The sequence below is a fragment of the Lytechinus variegatus genome, chromosome 4 (assembly GCF_018143015.1).
Source record: "Lytechinus variegatus isolate NC3 chromosome 4, Lvar_3.0, whole genome shotgun sequence".
NCBI lineage: Eukaryota > Metazoa > Echinodermata > Echinoidea > Temnopleuroida > Toxopneustidae > Lytechinus > Lytechinus variegatus.
The window spans coordinates 59,313,940-59,336,117 of NC_054743.1; the positions used below are offsets into that span (position 1 = coordinate 59,313,940).

At 35.5% G+C, this 22,178-nt stretch overlaps 1 protein-coding gene across 1 annotated transcript; it reads right to left on the minus strand.

The window, feature by feature from the left end:
- Nucleotides 1-13,498: 13,498 nt before the first annotated feature.
- LOC121412772 lies at nt 13,499-17,603 on the minus strand. The gene is made up of 4 exons (XM_041605541.1): nt 17,315-17,603; nt 15,726-15,895; nt 14,603-14,800; nt 13,499-13,848 (listed from the first exon to the last, which is right to left on the minus strand). Exons 2-4 carry the CDS (start codon nt 15,862-15,864, stop codon nt 13,682-13,684), a joined length of 504 nt encoding a protein of 167 aa, XP_041461475.1. The 5' UTR covers nt 15,865-15,895; nt 17,315-17,603; the 3' UTR covers nt 13,499-13,681.
- Between the last annotated feature and the right edge of the window lie 4,575 nt (nt 17,604-22,178).

Consider the following 22,178-nt stretch of genomic DNA (forward strand, 5'->3'; position numbering starts at 1 on the left):
AGTATCTCATATCAATGGTAATATTACATTTGATTATGTACATGCTACATACTATACTGTATCAATCTGTTCAGCATTAGTAATGAAAAATTCATTTTTTTAAACCATGCGAAGTAATTGTCACTTAGAGTTACAGGGTAAATAGCTTTTGTATTTTCCATAATAATCAAAACAGAATCAGTTTCAGAATGTCAAATTGTTTTATGTTTTATTGTCGAATTGTTTTGTGTTTTGATTATCTTTCATGTGGCATTAATTCACTGTCTTTCCGACAAACATTGCTTGTCTACAATGGTAAAAGAATGATAGTTATTTTGTAATAGACTTTGTACCTGTTTATTACCAAAACAAGGAATATCAAAATAATGGATTATAAGAAAGTATCATATTAAAAACCCGTGAAAGAAATAATTGAGATGACTTCTGAGCCATTATCGTGAATCTCTCATAATTGTTTATAAAAACTCCTGATTTATCATGAATTAAAAGAAACAAACGTAAACTAGCACAGTATACCCACCAAACTGTTACCTTTGAAATGAATTAAGTTCAATTGTAAACTACATGTAACAAAGGCGATGACCAGTTGTAATTGGACATACATGTGTCCTTCTTTTCAGACAAATATATCACATATAGTTTATTGTTGTATCGTGATAACTGGGAAATAAAGATGGTAAATATTCCAAGTTCTTCAGGGAAGTTTATTATTATTGATAAAAAGAACTTATATATAAAGGAAAAGAGTAGGTGTAATCATAACTTTAAGAAAGATTTCCGTAGGATTCGAAGTCATATAAGAGCCTCATCCGTAAACGTTAAACATGTTAGGAACACTTTAGTAATTATTTGTGTTCAGAAGTTTCGCTCTGCATTGATTTGTAATGATACACAGTGAAATATTCATTATCTTTTGAGACAACATGTAAAAAATGATTATCGCCCTGCGTCATTTGAAAGTGAAGATTTAAAACCTTCTTTTTATAAGACGATCGGGGGAGCATTTCATTTTACACATTTCCACTGACTATTGTTATAAGCTTTCAAACTCCTTGAATCCGATTGGGTCAGAGAAAACTTGTCACTGAAAAAGTACTGAAAATTAGGATGAAAAACTTTGATTCGATCCTGTTTAGGTATCACAGATAAATCGTCGCATAATTCAAATTTGGACACTTAGCAGAGTTCACCGTTGCCTCAGATGATTACCTTGGCCGATCTGTGCCTCGTCGGTTTGCACTAATGATGATGATGATGATAATAATAATAATATAATAATAATGAATAAATAATAATGATAATAATAATAATAATGATACTACTACTACTACTTCTACTAATAATGATAATAATGATAATGATGATGATAATAATGATAATAATAATAATGATAATACTACTACTACTACTACTACTAATAATAATAATGATAATAATGATAATAATAATGATGATGATGATGATAATAATAATGATAATAATAATAATGATAATGATGATGATGATGATAATAATAATAATAATGATAAAATAAAAATAATAATAATATAATAATAATAATAATAGGCATTTATATAGGGCCATCTATCTAAAAAAATTCTATTCCTAGGCGCGATGTTATTATTATTACCCCCGGCTTTATAAAGTCGAGTTATAACTCGAGCTGCCTTTCAGCACTCACGCATTCAAGGAATTAATCCTGCCGGGTACCCATTCACCTCACCTGGGTTGAGTGCAGCACAACGTGGATAAATTTCTTGCTGAAGGAAATTACGCCATGGCTGGGATTCGAACCCACGACCCTCTGTTTCAAAGTAAGAAGACTAATCCACTGGGCCACAACGCTCCAAAAATATAGCAACATGAAATCCATTTCTTTTGAGACACCCTGTAGAGGTGAGGGCTGTCCCTGGATCGTTGGTGCATAGTGAATGATGAAGACAGGCTGGGGGTATAGACACAGGAAAGGGGGAGCTTCCAGAAATCGGAAACAAGAGGGCTGAGTTGGTTACGAGCAGGAGGAAGTCGACTTCCTTGGCATTTGAACGGATTGACATTCGAATGAAAAGTTGAATCAAATCACCACCATGCCCCCTGCCTGCCTGGCTGCGCATGCCCACCCCCCACACCCGCTCTTCCCCCTAGTCTGCAGGCACAGACCCTGATTGAAACTTTGATCAACAAGTGTGTCTCCACGCAAAGACTAGCACATACAAAACTTGCTGTTTCCTTCAGGACAAAATATATGAGTAGGCTGCAATTCAGACCCTTAACTCGAGTGAAGGGTTTTCACAGCAGACTTCTCTCTCCCCCTCTTGGTCGTCTGCGTGCAAAGACTCGTATAAAGCATCCATAAGTGGACTTATTTTTTTTACTGTTTATTATTGGAAGAAGGGTTTTCGGGTGACACATTGGTCCGTATTCTGATAGCAGGTTTAACTTAAACTCAGGATTAAAGTTGTGGTTTAAGTATGGCAAGCCAAAAGTATCAACATTTTTATTAAGTTGTATGTTTCTTATGTTTACGGTGCTCTTTCCTGATTCGTCGATGGTGAAGACACTTCCTAGACAATAATTATGAATGATTTGAGAGCCAAATAAGCTGAAGTATGATATCTCTACTGTTAGTGATTTATGTAACAATTGGCTATCCATACTTAAACCACAACTTTAAACCTGAGTTTAAGTTACACCTGCTATCAGAATACGGGCCATTAGGTTTAGATGTACAAGGAGACTATATACTTTCATTGTGCAATATAATCAATTACCGGTAATCACTGTGAATAGTTGATTGGTATGCATGTTGGGAATGCAGTCAGATATTGACTAGCACTCGGGTAGGGGGGGAGCAGGGTTGTCATCCTGACAGTAGGTTGATTCGTGGTTAAAGCGGGGGAAATGGGGGTGGGGTGGCATGTATAACCCATGTCTGCCCCTATATCTTTAGGTAATCATGAATATAACACCACTGATGGTTTTACTAATTTATCAATGTCCATGTATCGATGTCGTTTGCTTTGTTGGAATGCATTATAGTTGGTTGCTACACAAGTTGCTTTCTGAATGAATAATTGCACGCAGTTATGGTCATAAATTAATTATTTCAATGAAATTATATACAGTGGTGGATAGGGGAGGGGTGGGGGCACCAGCCCAAACCTCCAAAAACATTTTTGTTTATCTTTCTTTTTTTGCGGTTAATATTTTTTGGGACGGAAAATGCATATCATAAGAGGCAATGGACATTTTCTGTTGCTTGTCAATTCTGTTCCCTAGAGAATGACCCCCACCTAGTAAATCCAATTCCGAGATCAAACATTAATCTATTAGGGGGTGGGGCGGCGGGGGATCATTTGTTTCTGTATATGATTATGACAATTTACTGAATACTTTATGTAGTTTGCAATATATATGGGCATTGATTACAAATATGTTTTACCTCATAAATATAAGTATATTTGTTTCACATTACTCTTATCATGCGTGCCTTTCGTATACAAGTATATCTCGTCAGTCTTCTCTTAAAGGACTTTCAAAATGTATTTATATAAAAGTTCTCAAATTGCAGAGCGATTTATGTGAGTGTGTTTGTATAATTACTCTTTCGCTCTCATTTATATTTTAAATACTTGATGTGCGAACGATGCAACTTAGTCTATTGAGTATGATTTTTAATCGAAATTACTTATTTTTTTGTAAATAATTTTCATAGTTTATGAGAGTGTTTTATTTTACCACTGGGTGTATTTTATTAAGTGATGTATAGTAGCATATCAGTGAATAAAGTATATAATTTGTAAGATAACCATGCTTTGTCTTGCATCTCCTATTCTATTCTGGGGTGAATTTTGTTTTGATTTGATTTGATTTATTTATTTCCGTTTCACAATTGTACATAATATGCTTAACATAACATAACAAAAAAGCTCGAAGATACTTCAAGACATAAAATAATATATAGAACATAATCATAGATTTAAGAAACACAATTCAATAAATAAAGTTACCTAAGATGACATTTGTATCTAAAATAATCATAACGAATTGAAGTTGATTGAAAACAACAATATGAAGCAATTTCATAAAATGTATATCTTAATTAAGATCAATACAATTATACAACTCGGTTAATAAGTTTAATTACTTAGTAATTAGCTACACTGCTAAAACGCCGGTGTTTTTATTTTATCACCGCCTGGTATCTATATCGGCCCATACTAGAGGTGTTGAAACAACGCCGGACTGGTCTTGGGCTAACACCAACTTGACATTTAAGCAACACCAATTAGTGTTAAACCAATATCGGTTTGAATATTAACTGGTGTTGTTTCAACGCTTCTCTGGTGTGGACCGATATAATGTAGATACCAGGCTGGTGTTAAATCAACACCGATGTTTTTGCAGTGTATTACTCTGAAAAAAAGATGAACTCTTAAAAATACATATTGAAATTCACATCGGGTGATAGACAGAAAGAGAGAGAGAGGGATATATAGAGAAATGTACACTGCAAAATCTCCGGTGTTGATTTAACACTAGCCCGGAATCTATATGTCCACACCAGTGAACTATTGAAACACCAGTTTGGAATCAAATCCATGCTGTATTAATACTAATTGGTGTTGTATACCAAAACCAAACTGGTGTTTAACACTTCTCTGGTGTGGACATAGATACCGGGCTGGTGTTAAATCAACAACAGTGTTTGTGCAGTGTAGAACGGAGGGTAGAGGAGGAGGAGGGGGGGGGGGGGGGGGCTGAGTAAGAAGAGATAGAGACAGATACAAAGTGAGGGGGGTACATCTCCATTTTTTCGATCATACTAATGTCAATCTAGTGATTGTCGGAATGAGATAAGATAGCTGCCAAATTGGCGCGCAGACAAAATCGTGTCCATAATCACTTCAAATTTGCAAGATTGTTTTTTTATATGGAAAGCTTACTAAGGTGACGACACATAGCTCAATAAGCCTGCAATGAGCCTGTATGATTTATTTTTCTTCCCGAAAATTTCCTTCTAATTATTTTACTTGACGAAACCGTTGAACAAGGTGTAATATATTATAAGTATACTTATCGATATAAAGAACAAAAATAAAATCAGGAAATCCAGAGAAGATACTTTTTAAAGCATGCAGAAAATTCAAATGCTTGAAAAGCATGCATCACAACGAGAGAGACTTCTTTCGAAAAAAGGAATTATTTATTGAGGATACTGATAAACTTGATGAATAAATTTGATTTTAATTGTTAAATATGATTTCCAAGCTTAATATATGCAAAGATGACCAATCTGGCGCTATTGAAAAAAATACTTTCAGTAAATTTTAAAAGTAAACACAATGTAAAACAATTGCAATGTAAGGTGCTTAGAAACTGAATTTATAATAAGCGCTCTGTAATTTATTATTATTTATAATTTTTTGTAAAGAGGGCGCTGTCTTCTATTCTCCCTCATCATTGGCGGCGGAAGCCAATAAATTTAGGGGGTGTCCACCTGAAATTTTGGGATGGACACATGTAAAAAATAGGACAAGCGCCCCAAAAATTTTTGAGAAGCAAAAAAAAAAAAAAAAAAAAAAAAAAGGTCATCAACCTAAATTTTAGGGGGGGACAACACACGTGTCAAGGGGGTCCACGTGAATTTAGGGGGGACGCAGGAAAAAAAATTGACAAGCAAAAAAAAAAAAAAAAAAAAAAAAAAAAAAAAAAAGGTTATCAAAACAAAATTTAGGGGGGGACCGTCCCCCCCACCTAAAATTTAGGGGGGACACGTCCCCCCCGTCCCCCCGCTTCCGCCGCTGTCTTCTATGCTCCCTCATACCAAATGAATATTGATTACCCTTGCTTTAATCGAGAAAACGTAAGCCTGTCGTAATAATTCAGCAATATGACTCCTACCAAGTTGACTATTCCTGGGTAGAGTGTGGCAGATTCGGATTGATACCTTGTCAATAGACATGGAGTACATCCTATGACATGTTCTTCAAGTAACGACACCCCTGCAGTTTCATAATAATAGTTTGCCCATCTGTCTTTCTGACCTTTCTTCGCTCTCTCGCTTTCTCCATTCTCATTTCTCCAGTCTCTCCATGATCTCCTCTATTCCAACCTTCCCCTCTCTATTTTTCCTTTTGCTCATTTATTTCACTACTAGTATATTTCTCTCTCTTCCTTCCCTCTTCCTCTCTCCCTCTCCCCGTCATCATTCAGCCCTCTGTTCTCCCTCGTTCTTTCTCTTTATTTCCTTCCTTTTCATCCACTTCAGTTATTAAGTCAATGCTTACCAGCAGAATTATGCCCTTTGAACTCCAAAAATAGGCCTACAGGAAATAACCTTCTCTTTCTCGCTTTAATTCCCCTTTTCCTTTCATCCACTTCATTTATTTAGTCAATGTTTATAGTCCAGGATAGGCCCCATAGAAACTTGACCAAACCTTGTTTTTTTATATATACAATATTTTTTGATGGTTTCTTGTCAATTCGAGGGTGCTGATTACGAATCTGGATGATGCCACTCGTGTAACCTTGAGCATTTTCCGCAAATTGGCAAAATCCAATATGGCCGCCAAAATATGCAAATTACCCATAAAATCCTAAAATTGTCCGCACATTGGCTATGAAATGCATGGAAGCGTGTGGCAGGAGTAAAATACACTCTGAAAAAATAATTTTTGACAAAATATTTATTTTCTGATATTCAAAATGGCAGCCATATTCCATTGTATACTCTATTATGTACAATATGAATAGGGAAAACTAATTTTTACAAAAATGAGCACTAAACCGCAAAAAATCGCGATATATGAACGAAGTAATATTATGCAAATCATCATTACTAAGGAGATACATCATTTATTATGTCATAAATGGGAACATTTCTGCATTTTGATGTCTAAAATGGCCGCCACTGGCCCAAACAGTATTGCGTACAATGGTAATGGGGGCCAAAAAATTCACAAGAGTGATCACTAAAATGCATATTATTAAGATTAAACGAGTGGAATAGTGACTAAAAACATAATTATTAACGAAATATATTATTAATATGCCATGTATGTGATGAATGTTGTATTTAGATATTCAAAATGGCTGCCAAAGGCCCTAAAAGCATTATCCACAATGAGAAAGTGGGGCAAAGAAATCACAAGAGTGATCACTAAAATGCATATTATATGTGATAAATTCATGGGATACTGTTTAAAAACGTATTTTCTAACAAAATACATCATTCAGGTTCAAAGTTTGTGTTAAATACTGTTTTTCTACTTTCAAAATGGCCGCCAGAGACATTAACAGTCTTATGCACAATGCAAAGTGGGAAACCAATATTCACAAGAGTGAGCACCATAAATGCAGATATTAGAGATCTATGAGTAAAATATTGTATGAAAGCATAATTTCTATTAAGAGATATCATTTACTATGCCGGATAGGTGATAGATACTGTTATTGGAAAGTCAAAATGGCCGCTACAGGCCCTACGATATTATACACAATGTGAATGGGAACAAATTATTTCAGCATAATTTGGCTTTGCTTGGCCAATTGGGGATGTATGAGTGAAATATCGTCTGAAAACATGATTTATAACAAAATATATGATATCTTATGTAATTTATGTGATGAATGCTGTATTTTGACATTCAAAATGGCCGCCATAATCCCTATATTTATCATGTACAATGCGAATGGAGAAACTAATTTTCACAAGAGTGAGAATCATGAAATGCATATGACTGTGATATACGAGTAAAAATATTGTCTTAAACATGATTTCTAACTAAATACATCACATATTGGTTGTGGAGGTTATGAATGCTGTACTTTGAAATTCAAAATGGCTGCAATAGGTCCTAAAAGTATTATTTACATTGTAACATTAGACATATAGTTTTGACAGAATTTGGCTTTGTTTGACTCTAAATATTGCCTATAATTGTGAATTCTGATGCAAGGGTGAAACGTTGTCTAAAACCATGGTTTCTAACAAGATATATCATAATGTAGTATATTTAATTAAGGTGATAAACACTGCATTTTTAAATTGAAAATTGTCAACATAAGCCCTTATCGTATAATATACAATTTTAGTGTAGACAAATAATGTTCACAAAAAGGGCATATGGCAGCCATTTTGTATGTTGAAATACAGTATTTATCACATAAATTACATAAGAGATGATATATTTTGTCATAAATCATGTTTTCAGACGATATTTCACTCATACATCACCATTTGGCCAAGCAAAGCCAAATTCTGATTTGTTCCCATTCACATTGTGCATAATATCTTAAGGGCCTGTAGCGGCCATTTTGATTTTCCAATAACAGTTTTTATCACCTAACTGGCAGAATAAATGATATCTCTTAATAGAAATCATGCTTTCAATATTTTACTCATAGATCACTAATATCTGCATTTATGGTGCTCACTCTTGTGAATATTGGTTTCCCACTTTGCATTGTGCATAAGACTGTTAATGTCTCTGGCGGCCATTTTGAAAGTAAAAATACAGTATTTAACACAAACTTTGAACCTGAATGATGTATTTTGTTAGAAAATACGTTTTTATACAGTATCCCATGAATTTATCACATATAATATGCATTTTAGTGATCACTCTTGTGATTTCTTTGCCCCACTTTCTCATTGTGGATAATGCTTTTAGGGCCTTTGGCAGCCATTTTGAATATCTAAATACAACATTCATCACATACATGGCATATTAATAATATATTTCGTTAATAATTATGTTTTTAGTCACTATTCCACTCGTTTAATCTTAATAATATGCATTTTAGTGATCACTCTTGTGAATTTTTTGGCCCCCATTACCATTGTACGTAATACTGTTTGGGCCAGTGGCGGCCATTTTAGATATCAAAATACAGAAATATTCCCATTTATGATATAATAAATGGTATATCTCTTTGGTAATAATGATTTGCATATATCACTTCGTTCATACATCGCGATTTCTTGGCGGTTTAGTGCTCACTTTTGTGAAAGCTAGTTTTCCATATTCATATCGTACATAATAGAGTATACAATGGACTATGGCGGCCATTTTAAATATGAGGAAAATAAATATTTTGTCAAAAATTGTTTTTTTCAGGGAGTATCTCACTCCTGCCACACAATTTCATGCATTTCGTAGCTAATGTGCGGACAATTTTAGGATTTTTATGGGTAATTTGCATATTTTGGCGGCCATATTGGATTTTGCCAATTTGCGGAAAATGCTCAAGGTTACACGAGTGGCATCATTCAGATTCGTAATCAGCACCCTCGAATTGACAAGAAACCATAAAAAAATATTGTATATATAAAAAAACAAGGTTACGCCGCTTCTATCCTGGACTATTACCAACATAATAGCCTCTTGCTTATAGGACTAGACATGCTGAAGGAAACAATCTTCCTCTCTTTCTTTTTTCATTTCTCTTTCCTTATAACCCACCTCAGTTATTCAGTCAATGTATATACACCCAGGGGCGGATCCTGGATTTTCGAGGGGGGGGGGGGGACATTTTCCCGAGGAAAAATTTGACAAGCATAAAAAAGGGTTTTAACCAAACATTAAGGGGATTTCATCCACGAAAAAAAAAATGTAAAGCAAAAAAAGAAATAGAAAAAAGGGTTTAATAAAAAAAATTGGGCTATTTCGTCCACGAAAAAAAATTACAAGCAAAAAAAGGTATTCACTTTCAAAGGGGGGGGGGACACTTCTGTTTTGACGGGTTCTTTACGTTACACATTTTAATTGTGACTCTCAAGGGGGGGGGGGCACGGGCCGGCTGTGCCCCCATCCCCCTGCATTCCGCCAATGTATATACCAACACATAATCCCTTTCTCGTTGAACCCAATAATCAGAGGAAATAACCAACGTCATGCCCAATCAGGAGTTTAAATACCTTCTACTTCAAACGTTGAGATGATTGCCCGAACAGGCAAGTACTTTTTAGACCGTCTTGCCTGAGAGAAAATGACCCCAAATGTTTTAAAGGGGAAGTCGACATTGACATCTAGATTGCTTTACAGAAGGATCTTGAAAGAAACATACCTATGAAGTTATGCGAAGACCTATACCAAAAGCATTACAAAAATAATTTCGGAATCCTAATTTTGTGACGTCACAGGCAAGCACATCTATTAAAAGGTTAGAATGGATTTCACATGTTCATTCAGTGTATCACTAAACATGTTATTTCGCAACCGATTTTTAAAATTTCAAGTCATCATGAACCATTGCAAGAGAAATATTAATGTTACACGACATCCGGGAATCTCCCTTGTATGTGACGTCACAAAACAAAAAAACCCTTTTATTCTTTGATGAATTTTCTTCAAGCTCTCAATGATCTCTATCTCTCTCTCTCTTGCTTTCATCAATATCCTCTCAGGTGTTTCTTGGAGAAAATAAAACTTTGGAAAACTATCGAGTTGAAGGAAAATTTAACCGAAATACGATAGTTATATATGAAAGCGATATCTTAAATGTATCGATAGAACAAAAATGCAACTAAAAACAAAAAGGACGACAGGAGTTTTTGAAAAAAAAATAAATCCAACCAATCAATCGATGTTAACCAATCTTCCAACCATGCATTAAATCGACAAATCAATACGTCAATCAATCAACCAATCAATTTTAATCAAGTATAAAGTTATTTGATTTGCTTTATTTCATTTCAGACAAATTTGCAGATGACATCCACTTTCTATGTCAAATCGATTGACAATGGATCCCTGCAATAACATGACTTCATGCACAGCTATTCACAGAGGAATACAAATATAAAATATGGAATAAATAATAAATACACAAAAACTGCAATTTAGTACTGTTGCAGAATTTAAAAGGGAATTGATGATCTACGATTAAACGTCCATAATTATGTAATCAAGTTTTGGGTTTGTGGTATTAAAAATTGTGTATCTTTTCAAACAGCATATAGTAAAAAGGAACGTCGCATAACTTTTATTGAAATTTGCATACAGCTAGTCATTAACGAGTAAGTAAATAATCAACATTAATAAAGATCAATGAAAGTATTTCCTAAGTCCTTTAAAAAGCCTACATTATATTTGCCTGAGCAATTATAACTCACGGGTAATCCATGATTAATTCGGATGATTACGTCATCATAAAAGTAGTGCAGTTGTTTTCCAGCCACAGACAATGGCATATATAATATTGCTGAAAGAAAATCTAGAATTAAATTAGATGCACCTGTTGCTCGGCTGGAGACAATTGTTTTCCAGTTCGATAAATTATTTGATCAGGATGTGACATATTATGACAGTGATTCAAGCACTGCCTTTGAATTTGGGAAAAGTCACGATGATAACAAACTTACGGTGGGTCAAATGATGACATTATAAGTAATTGTATTTATTGCAGACACACAATGTTCAGATATGTTCAAATGTGAGTTTAAAAAATATTTGAGGCAGAATGGGGGAGGTGGTCATAAATGCACCCCTTGCTTCAAGTCACAAATCTACTCATTGCACTTTTTTCACAAATATTGAAATAAGAAAAAAACTTACTTAAATGGACCTCGGGAAGGGGAGCAATTTATGTGTAGCCTTATAAAATGGAGAGGGTACTTGAGTGAGAAAGAGTGTTAGATAGGGGAAAAAAGACAAAGAACATGGAGGGCGGGGGGGGGGGGGGGGCTGGGAGAGGGAGAGAGAAGAGGGGAAGGAGGGGATGATTTATCGCATAAAGGGGAATATTGCATAGTCGATAGGGAGATTTTGATTTGAATTGGGGAATTTCAGAAAATCGCACTAATATTCGAATATAAAGGTTTTAATTTTCAAGTCATCAAAAGCATTGAAGAGTGAACAAAAAGCCGATGTTCCTTTTCTTTATGCGCTTCAGTTGACAAAAAAAATCTTCTGCTTGTAGTCGTTATACGATAACATCATCTTCAATTTTGGAGGTGTTTTATGAGTATGGTCTATGTGTTTATACAATGAATTTAGGTTGTACATAATGTTGCGCAGAGCTTGTAAAAAAATCGCGAAATCACCACCATAGTCTATTGCAGCCTACCACAGTTTTTTCTGTACGATTTTGTTCAGTGACCTTAGCTTGCGAAATCCATAGGATTGTATGTACACCGAACGTCTACCCCGAATCCTACGACCAGTGTATGATCAGCGCAACTTCCGCACGGTGCTATGATGATCCTACTACAGGCTAGGACTTTATACAATGTTTTATATATATATATATATATATATATATATATATATATATATATATATATATATATATATATATATATATATATATATATATATATATACATTAAAGTATTTTTCGAACTTCACACATAATCGTAGAGGCTACGATAGCTGCAGTGAGTCCTTGAGCAAGGCTCAATTTCGGGCTGGCTCCATCCGTTTTCATCCGCTCCAGAAATGGAATGCAGTTATTGGTGAACAATGAAATCACAGTGGACGGATGCTCCATGGATATAGAGCGTATGCAACACGCTTGCAAAGAGTACGTAGCTGATGCATAGCGTTTTCCAACGGATGGCAAGATTTTTTTTTTTTAAGTTTTACGTCCGCTTTGCATCCGTAAGTGCAGTGGAACCAAGCCTTTAGATAATAGATAATAGACATAAAGAATAATAATTTCACATTTTTCTCAACGGTTTTCACCATCCTCCTTCTCTTGCTGGTTGCAATGAATAAAATAACAATTAGTCACTCACGTCTCTATCTTTTTAACCTGGTCCTTGCACGGTCCATCTTGACTTTCATGTCACGCCAGTGTTATGTATCACGACCTGTCAATGGTTATCAAAATCCCAAATCAAAACAGCTTGCCTGACATAGCAGTGCGAATCCCTGGCCTTACACCTCTTCCGATGTACACTCGTCCGAGATAGGAGAGCATTCCGCAAAGATATGATCTGCCCTTTTTATCGTTTCCTTACGAAGACAGCGTCACACTTCACTCCTTTAATACCAAACATGCCTATCTCATTGTTTCCTAACAACTCCCTCACTACTTAATCATGCTTCGTCCTCTCGCAAGGCATGCATGGTTGCCTCTGCATGGGTACAATACAATGCAAGAATGCGATTCATTTAAAAATCCCTTGAACATTGAGGAACACTTACGACCCCTCTCTAGATCTGTACTTGTCTGTACCTCGTTCACACTGGTGTGTGATCCTTTACCAAAGTCACCACTGGCTTTCGTAACTGATAGCGAATTTCTTTTTTTAACCATTCAAAAAATTTCCACGATTAGAATTATTTTCACAACTGATCTGGGCCCATCTTACAAAAGATTTACGATTGATCCGATCGATCGCAACTATGGACGGCCAGCAAACGTCAACGTGTATTATTCATGCTTGTTCAAAATATTTTCTAAGATGGATATTCATTGGTTTCTTGAAAATTCACTGTGCTTCTCTTTGCTTACAAAGGACATTGTGCAAATTTCCTACAGAAAAAAATATGACACCGATGGATTTCCATAGAGTTACGATTGATTGGATCAATCGTAACTCTTTGTAAGACGGGGCCCTGATATGATCTGATACGATCTGATAAGATCACTACGATAACTCTACGAGTAAGTACGCCGTATGAATCGTGGTGCAAATCATGACAGTACTAAAAGACATGCTTCCACGAGTTCATACGAATAGCAAAGTGAATAGGAATGATATGACGACGACCGATGAGGCGATGGTTACCGACGTCGTCGAGCACGGTATGTCGACATCTCTATACGGCTCCCCGTCATCATTGTATCCGATGACAACGGCATAACACGACTCTATGGTGTAGACTCCTGAAAATCCTGATGTTGGAAAAAAGAGAGAAATAATAATGTAGATTATTTTGTGACAAATATGATGATAATGATGAGAATAATAGTATTGGTAAAAATAATAGAAATGACAATAATGATAACAAAGATAATTGTAACAGTCATATCATGGTAATCTTGTTCACTTCTTAGGAAATTAGACCTCCGCATCTATTTACTAAATCTTTTTGAAAAACATGGCTCTTGTGGTCATTTATGTATTTTATGCAGTTACGTTAGAATTGTTTTTGGTATTGGTACAACTGTGTTTATCTTTATAGAATAAGGGGAAATGTCTTTTACATCCACCCTGAAGCGAAATGCCTGTATCCGACCTATTAGTCAGTTTTCGCTCAGTACGGAGTACCCAAGAACATAGAAAATGGATTGTCAAATGCCCATCATTAAGATCAACCAAGAAGTCTTCATCAAAAATTGGTGATTCAAAACAGCGATTTCATGATTTCGTACTTGACCCTCGACAAACAACATATTTGTAATTTTTCGTCAGCTCCGAAACTCAGGACACTATATTGTCCCAGTTCACACCAATTTTCGACAAAGACTACCCAGCTGTTAATTGTGATTTAACGGGCATTTCCATTGCATTTACTATGTCCGAGAATCCGCCCCGCGTCGCAATTGCGAAAACTCGCCACTTTCGAAACTATCCATTAACGTTTCCATTTCGAAAGTTCCTTTATGATGAATAATATATATTTTTTTGGTGCTCTGTCAGACATACCTCCTGCAATTAGGTAGACATTGCCAATTTCAAAATTGTGGAAGCCGCAGGAGGTCGCCGAAGTTCTTATATCCAGGATTTCGTTAAGAAATATTCCCTCCGATGTGTTTCGGTATACGTCGTGTACGTTGACGCTGTATACCAGATCTTCTTGCAAAGTGACGTTTCCATTAATATCAACCACAGTTCCGTTGATACCTGTTTAAAAAGGGATTTAAGACAAGTTAGGGTTAAGTATGAATTTGAATTTACGATCTGGGATCCGGTGGGTGTTTCATAAAGTTGTTCGTGAGATAAGAGCGACTTTAAGAACGACTGGTGATCCTTTCTTGTGGTAAAGATTGGCGATGGTTTACCGCGTAAGAAATGATCACCAGTCGTTCTGAGTCGCTCTTAACTTACGAACAGCTTTATGAAACGCCCCCCCCTGTTATCATGAAACCTTACAACTATATTGTGAATTTGCCATTATTATAGCTTTCCGGGAAACCTTGATTGTAATTGGCTGCTGAAACCTAATACCATGTTAATTGCCAAAAAGACAAACTAAGTTACAATAGTTGTAACTCTTCATGAAACGGGCTCCTAATTAGATGGCACTCAGTAAGGGCGTTGCTAGAAAATTAGGTTCAAATGCAAATCAAGCACAAGTCCCCAAAATCAGTCGCAAGGTGGCGTTGCAAAAAAGATGGATTGCAGATGAACAAAAATCAACTACATAATATACAAAATTTGTTTTTGATGAATGTTCTTGATATTAGGGTTTACGTGTGATTTGGAATAGAACTCAAGTTACAAGCAGCGCTTCATTTAAAGAACGGTTCAGTCACTAATATTAGTGAAGTAGAAATTATTATCATGCTAATCTGTTGTAAATATTGTCATTCTTGATGATTTATAATTACAACATTAATAAGATTTTTGTTAAAACATAATAAAATCGATATTTCTAAGGCTATTTTATCAATGCCGGTAAATGTTCTGATGATCTCGTTAATATAATGACATGTTGACGCGTCGGTAAGTACTGAAATATCACTATTTTATTCACCAAGCTATACCTTACAATTACATTTATTTTTCAACAAGTATCGAGATCCTCGTGAAAATTTACGATCATTACCGAAATCGAAGGAGCAAAAAGCTGGGTCCTTATATCCGGGTCCGCAGGAGCATCCTGATATCGGCTGCAAGATGACACCACAGATGATACCCAAAACGAGGATCATACATGTAGAAGCAAGGAAGGTAGACTTTGCCATGTTTACTTGACTGGTGAAATTCTGACTGATTCTGGATTGAAAACAAAATTGAATAAGAATCAGACTACGAATTTATGATATACATGTACATAAAGACGACCTAGTCGAATTACAAGCCGGCCTATACGTTACAAGAAGGGCACTTAATAAAGCTTTTATCTTAAAAAAAAAGCACTAGTTTGAGACTATTTTGATGATAAAGTATAAGCAATCCGATCAAAACTTAATTTATTCTTTCTCAAATTCAGATTAATTTGATTAGGGAGGGGGGGGGGGTGAAATTTAGATACAAGTAAAGTAAATGGTTTCATAATCAACGGTGAAAAAAATATATACATATAGGAAAAATATAGAATCATAATTATGAAAGTAAATTGCAAGGGACTGCATATAGTTATGCTTCAGACTGACAGAAATATTCGTTTTCGTCTTTGACACACACAAAAAAATGAATACAAAGAAGCTGAACAGGTATAAATAATCCCAATAAGCAAAAGTGCCGGTAAAAATGACTAACCGTGTAGCGTTAGAACTACTTTATAGGCCTAGCCAATATTAATAACTCTATCGAAAATAAATGGTGAGGTTAATAAATTCTCTGACCTCACACTGTGTAACAATTGTGGTCATATAAGAAGTGATAATAAATCATGTTGTTTTATTTCTTTTGTCAAATATTTTCATATAGGACCTACTATTTCATTGATCAGTGGTTTGAATAAACTTGAACTATGACTTGAACTTGATTGATATCTATTTGAGTGCATTAGAAAAACCAGAGAATATTTCATATACATATATTTTTTCATTTCATTTTTGCGACGTTACGATCACCGTAGTCAGTGGCGGATCGTGACCCTGAGGAGACAAAGCATTGGAGGGGCACAGCATTGCTCACAAACAATACAGTGCCCTTCCAATGTTTTGTTTCCTCCGGGTCACGGTCTGCCACTGACCGTAGTCATGGAAATCGAATGTTCTAAAGAGAGCCCCGTTGTTATCATGTGGTTATTATTCAGCTCCTTTTAATTCATATGTCGTAAAAAACATGGCGTATATAAGTAATAGCATAATATCCTATGATAATATCATAGAATGGAATGCTATTCATAAATAGACGTACCCGAAATGCACCAAAATGTGCTTCAATGTGACTAATGGGCTAATATGTCACTAATGTGATGGTATTGCCCAAGCACTGACAATGTTGAAATATAACCAAGGCCATAAATAATATATTATTCATTACTTCCCTAAAATGAAATTGCATACGCGGTTCATTCGCATATCAAAAGCACGAATGCAATTCAATATTCCACCCAATTCTACACATTCGCCAAATAGTGCATTTTATGGTGCCTTCACCCTGCACCATGTCTGCGCCAGAAAATGTACGCCACTAATCACAACGAACCGGATCAAATCATACACACACAGCATTTATACGTACCTCGATACACACTGCTAAAATTGTGCTGGCGAAGTCATACATCAGAATAATGGATCGTATTCAGTTTCGATGTCCACTACCTTCTAAAAAGCAATATATCCCATGCCTGCCCGTTATATTTTGTTGGAAAAGCATAATTATTTTGAGATATTATTGCAAGTAAGGTAGCAGGTCCGACTGAGGTTTATTGAAATGATACTGCTGCATTGCCTATTGTTGATAATGGTTCATGATAAAACACTGTCATTGTTTGCCTAAGAATCACAATTCCTCGCGTTGAATAGTATTTTGTATTTGCATGCGATGGCTTTTTGATAAAAGTCTCAAGTCAAAGCGACGCGTGAAATACTTCTAGCACTCTATACACTTAGGCCTATATAAGTGGTAATTGAATATGATCACGTCCCATCTCGATAATTATATATCGAAACCACTGTTGTTAGAGGTCTGGATTAAATAGAATCATAGTTCATTTCGAAACTATGTATCAATCGATACAGATGATAATTTGTTCTAAGAATTAAAAAAAAATACGGTATCTTGAGACTGAAAGTAAGGCTACTAAATCAATTGTAGAGTCTTGCGCTGTACATGTATGTCACAAGCCAATGTGTGGTATTTTTTTCACATACATGAACATAATATCATATCTGTTTTGTTTAAAGGAAATCCGGAAGCATAATTATGATCATGTATCACCCGACCAGGGTTATACCCTTTCTATATCGAGTAAATAAAAAGTGACTGTGTCCTATTGCCAAACTTGCCACGTTTCTTCGTCAATATTCAATATATATTAAAGTGATTGGTTAACATTGGTTTGACTTTTAAAAAATCTGAACTAGGTCACACTTGTCACCTGTGTCTGTGATCTATTACAAAAAATGAAGCCCAGAAAAAAAAATTGCGTCCGAAAATAATTATTTAGTGCTTCAAAAATTGAAATATAAAGTGACCGGAAACACCATCTTAATTTCATCGCATAGGCCTACACATATGTATACTATTTAGGTGTCTATAAGACGCCTATTTACAAAATCGGGGTTTGCCTTGTAGTTATAGCTTTTCATTCTCAATAATGGTTGTTTTCAGGGTTTATTAGTTCTAATACATGCACTTGTACACATGTTTCATCTTGGTTTGAGAATTTTTTAAATCGGCTGCTCACGAAGTTAAACAATACCTTTAAGTCTTCAATGTTATTGTAAGAGAAAGCTTATTAGAAAGAAAAGGAAATAGTGATTATCAATACCCCAAATGGGATTCGTCGACTGGAAAACATTATTTCGATATCTGAATGAATAATGATAATATATATAATTAACTTAAGACTTTGTTTGTATCTAAGCGCGTACTTCTTTGTTTTCATCCCAGTCATCGGATTCAAAAGTGTCCGGCACACAACGATTGCACATCCTCCACTCCCTGGGGAGTATTCCATCTAGCCACTAAACCAGACGCATACAATGCTGGACAAGTTTCAATTACTTTCAAGTCATAAAGGATATCCACGGATGGAGAAGGGCGAGTTGTGGATTAACGCCTTGCCAAAGGTCATGGTCAGATTCGAACCCGCGACCCTCTGATTAAAAGGCAAGAGTCAGAACACCATGACTCTTGAAAAAAAGAATAAGCCAGTTCGTAGCTCCACTCTTTGCATGATCAGAGGAAGGTCATTGGTACTTCATTGGCATGGTGGTTTAAAATTTAATGGGATAAGCACCCACTTTGATATCTTGATTATTTTATATATTCTTTGGAATTGTGTTTTTCATTTACATCCACAAAAAACCCAATGCGTTCACGAACGACTGGTATTTCACAGTTTGCCAAGTACATTGTACAATATGTATATAATATGCATTCACAATAGAAATGCAACAAATAGTTTGATAGAGTGTTCATTGGTGTGCTATTATAGTCACCTGGTTTATTCAATTTCTTCATGCTGCTATGTCAGGCATGCTTACGTAATATCTTGCTTTAAACTTGAAGCATAATGAAAGAATGAAAATAATGAAAGACAGGTCATTTGACCAAATTGTCCATTAAGGAACTCCGAACTGGTCTATTGTTTCCATACTTTCTCTTCATTTTAGACTTCGCTTTGTGTTCGGTGGTATGTTTTTCCCTTGTGACATTAGAGAGTTTACGCAATTGCGACGAGGACGTGTTCTACAACATAGACAATCTATTGTCGAAAACCCTAAATGACAAAGAAGTCTTTGTCGAAAATTGATTACTCAAAGCAGCAGACTCTGTACAAACGACATATTTGACCTGCATTTTCAATAGATTTTCTGTGTTTTAGAATCCGCCCCCGTCGCGATTGTGATAACTTGCTATTGTAAGAAGCGGTTGGATATGTAACAGTACCAATACCAGTAGCGTTTCCAGCAAACATGTCAGGCGGAGCACGATTTCTTTTTGACAAACAAACACACAAAAATGGTTATCAACATTTTGTCGCGGTGGGCACTTTACCCCTGCTCCCATCCCCCTAGCCACGCCTCCTACATAATAGCTCCACGAGAAAATTCTTCAAACATCTTCCTCTTTTAGCTATAATCATTCTTAATAGGCATCTAAATAGATGCACATGGTAAGAAATAAGATGCAATTTTGCACCTTCATGTAAAAAGCTTATAAAGTTCCTGTTGGGGTGCAACTTTGCAGTCAAAATCATCTTTTATGATGCAGTAAGCGACATTGTTTACCCTGTTAGGGGTGCAGAGTTGTATCTTTTAAAAGTAAAGGACGATTTTGCACCTTTTTAACGCATAACAACAACATAAAATGATGCTCCGTGGAAGGTGCTTTTATTCTGGATGCAAACCAGATATTTTCTGGGTGCAAACAAGAAAAAAAGCGGCATTTTGCACCTTGGTCACGACTGCACCATTAAATTGCTTCTTGTGTTGAATTTATGGGTTGTTTTAAATCTAAGTAGTGCGCATGGTGGACACTCAATAAAAGACAACAACATACATTCAATTGAATATGTCTCGGTAATTTTTTTATATACTCTCTTCAATAGGGTGTCGTCACATGAATGTTATATCTTGGTCACATTTGCTCTTCGGCGGCCGTACGGCGAGTCGAAAACAGTCGTATTTAACATTTTTTTTGTACTCCCAACCGCGTAATCTATATCAACTACATAGAGGTGGTTTGAATTAAAATTAATAAAACGGCTGTTTTCGACTCGCCGTACGGCCACCCGTAGAGCAAATGTGACCAAGGTATTAAGGGTGCCGTGTGCGTTTTCATCCATAAATGTTATCAATAGTAGTATTGCTAATATAATATACATGATATACTGAATGAGTGACGTATACATGAATGCATTGCAAAATGAGCACACAAATGTGTTGTAAAATAAGTATGATCAAGCTTATTGCGAGTTTGAATCAACAAACCACACAAAATGTATAATGAATGTAAGCGGAATATATTTTTTTTCCAAATAATTCATTTCTACTTTAATAATAAAATTAACATTAACAAATATGATGCAAATGCCACAATACTGGAAATAAATGAGGCCGTATGCTGCATTTTCTTTTTTTTTTATAGTGGGAAGAATGCATCAAATGTTAAAAAGCTTATAAGCTTTTTAACATTTGATGCAGATTATATTATAATTTGAAGTTGTTGCTTGTGTAATTACCACAAATACCGCAAATACCTAGCATAATTTTTATTTTAAAAATATATAAATAAATAGTTGAAATGTTAGATCGCATGGAATAAAACTAATGAAGATTTTGAGATACAAAATCCTTAACTTTATCTATCAACGTGGCGTGATCACATGAGTTTATCTCGAGGTTAAGCACAGACAGTATTCTATCTGATTAATTGCCACTGCCAAATTTTATTTGAATTTACCATGTTTTCTAAATGTCTACAATGTAATATATAGTAGTCATATATTATTTTCCTATCACCAAATCACGATAAAAACAGTATGTAATATAAGTAGACTTAACGAATTCATGTGAAGAGGATATATGTGAACAAAATCTTCCACATTGAAAAAAAAAATCCTGTGAGACATGTCCATAAAAGACTTGCAGTGCAGAATGACACTAAGAACGGGTACACAACGTACGAAAGTTGAGATGAGGAGATATCTTGCCCAGTCGACTTTGCAAGAATAATTTTGTCGACATGACGACATGTAACACTTTCGAAATGGCGAGGCGTGTTTGTAACTTTGTAGAAGTCGACATGTCAAGAGACCTATCTGTGCCATGACGACATGTAATGTAGAAGTCGACATTACAAGATACTGTTCTCTTCCATGTAACTTTTTAGAAGTCGACATGGCAAGGGAATTTTCTTGGTCTAACATGTATATGTGTAGAAGTTGACATGGCAGATACTGCATGTTATTTGTCATGACGATAGGTAAATTTAAATAAGTCGACGAGGCAAGATAGCTTATATTTAAAAAGTCGACGAGATAAGTCTATCAAGTCGAATTGGCAAGATAACGCATCTCGCCCTCTCATCAATTAGAAAGCAGTTCAAAGTGTCCTTCGTATCAAACGTAGGATTTTTGAACAATATTAGTGAACACACCGAGTTAACAGGAATGCATATAGCATTTCTATTTATTCAAAGGCAGGATAACAGAGAGTTGTCGATTAAATGCCTTGCCCTCTGGCCTAGGTACCGTGGTCAGGGATCGACTTTTAAATGTCCAGTGAAGCGCCTAAGACCACTAGGCCATTCACCTCGGATGCATCTTCCATACTGATATCAGCCTTTCGTATAAGGTATTATAGGCCTACAATAAAAATACAAAGCCTATGAAGTCGACATCTTTCATCTCCTGTTGTATGATAATATTTGTGCG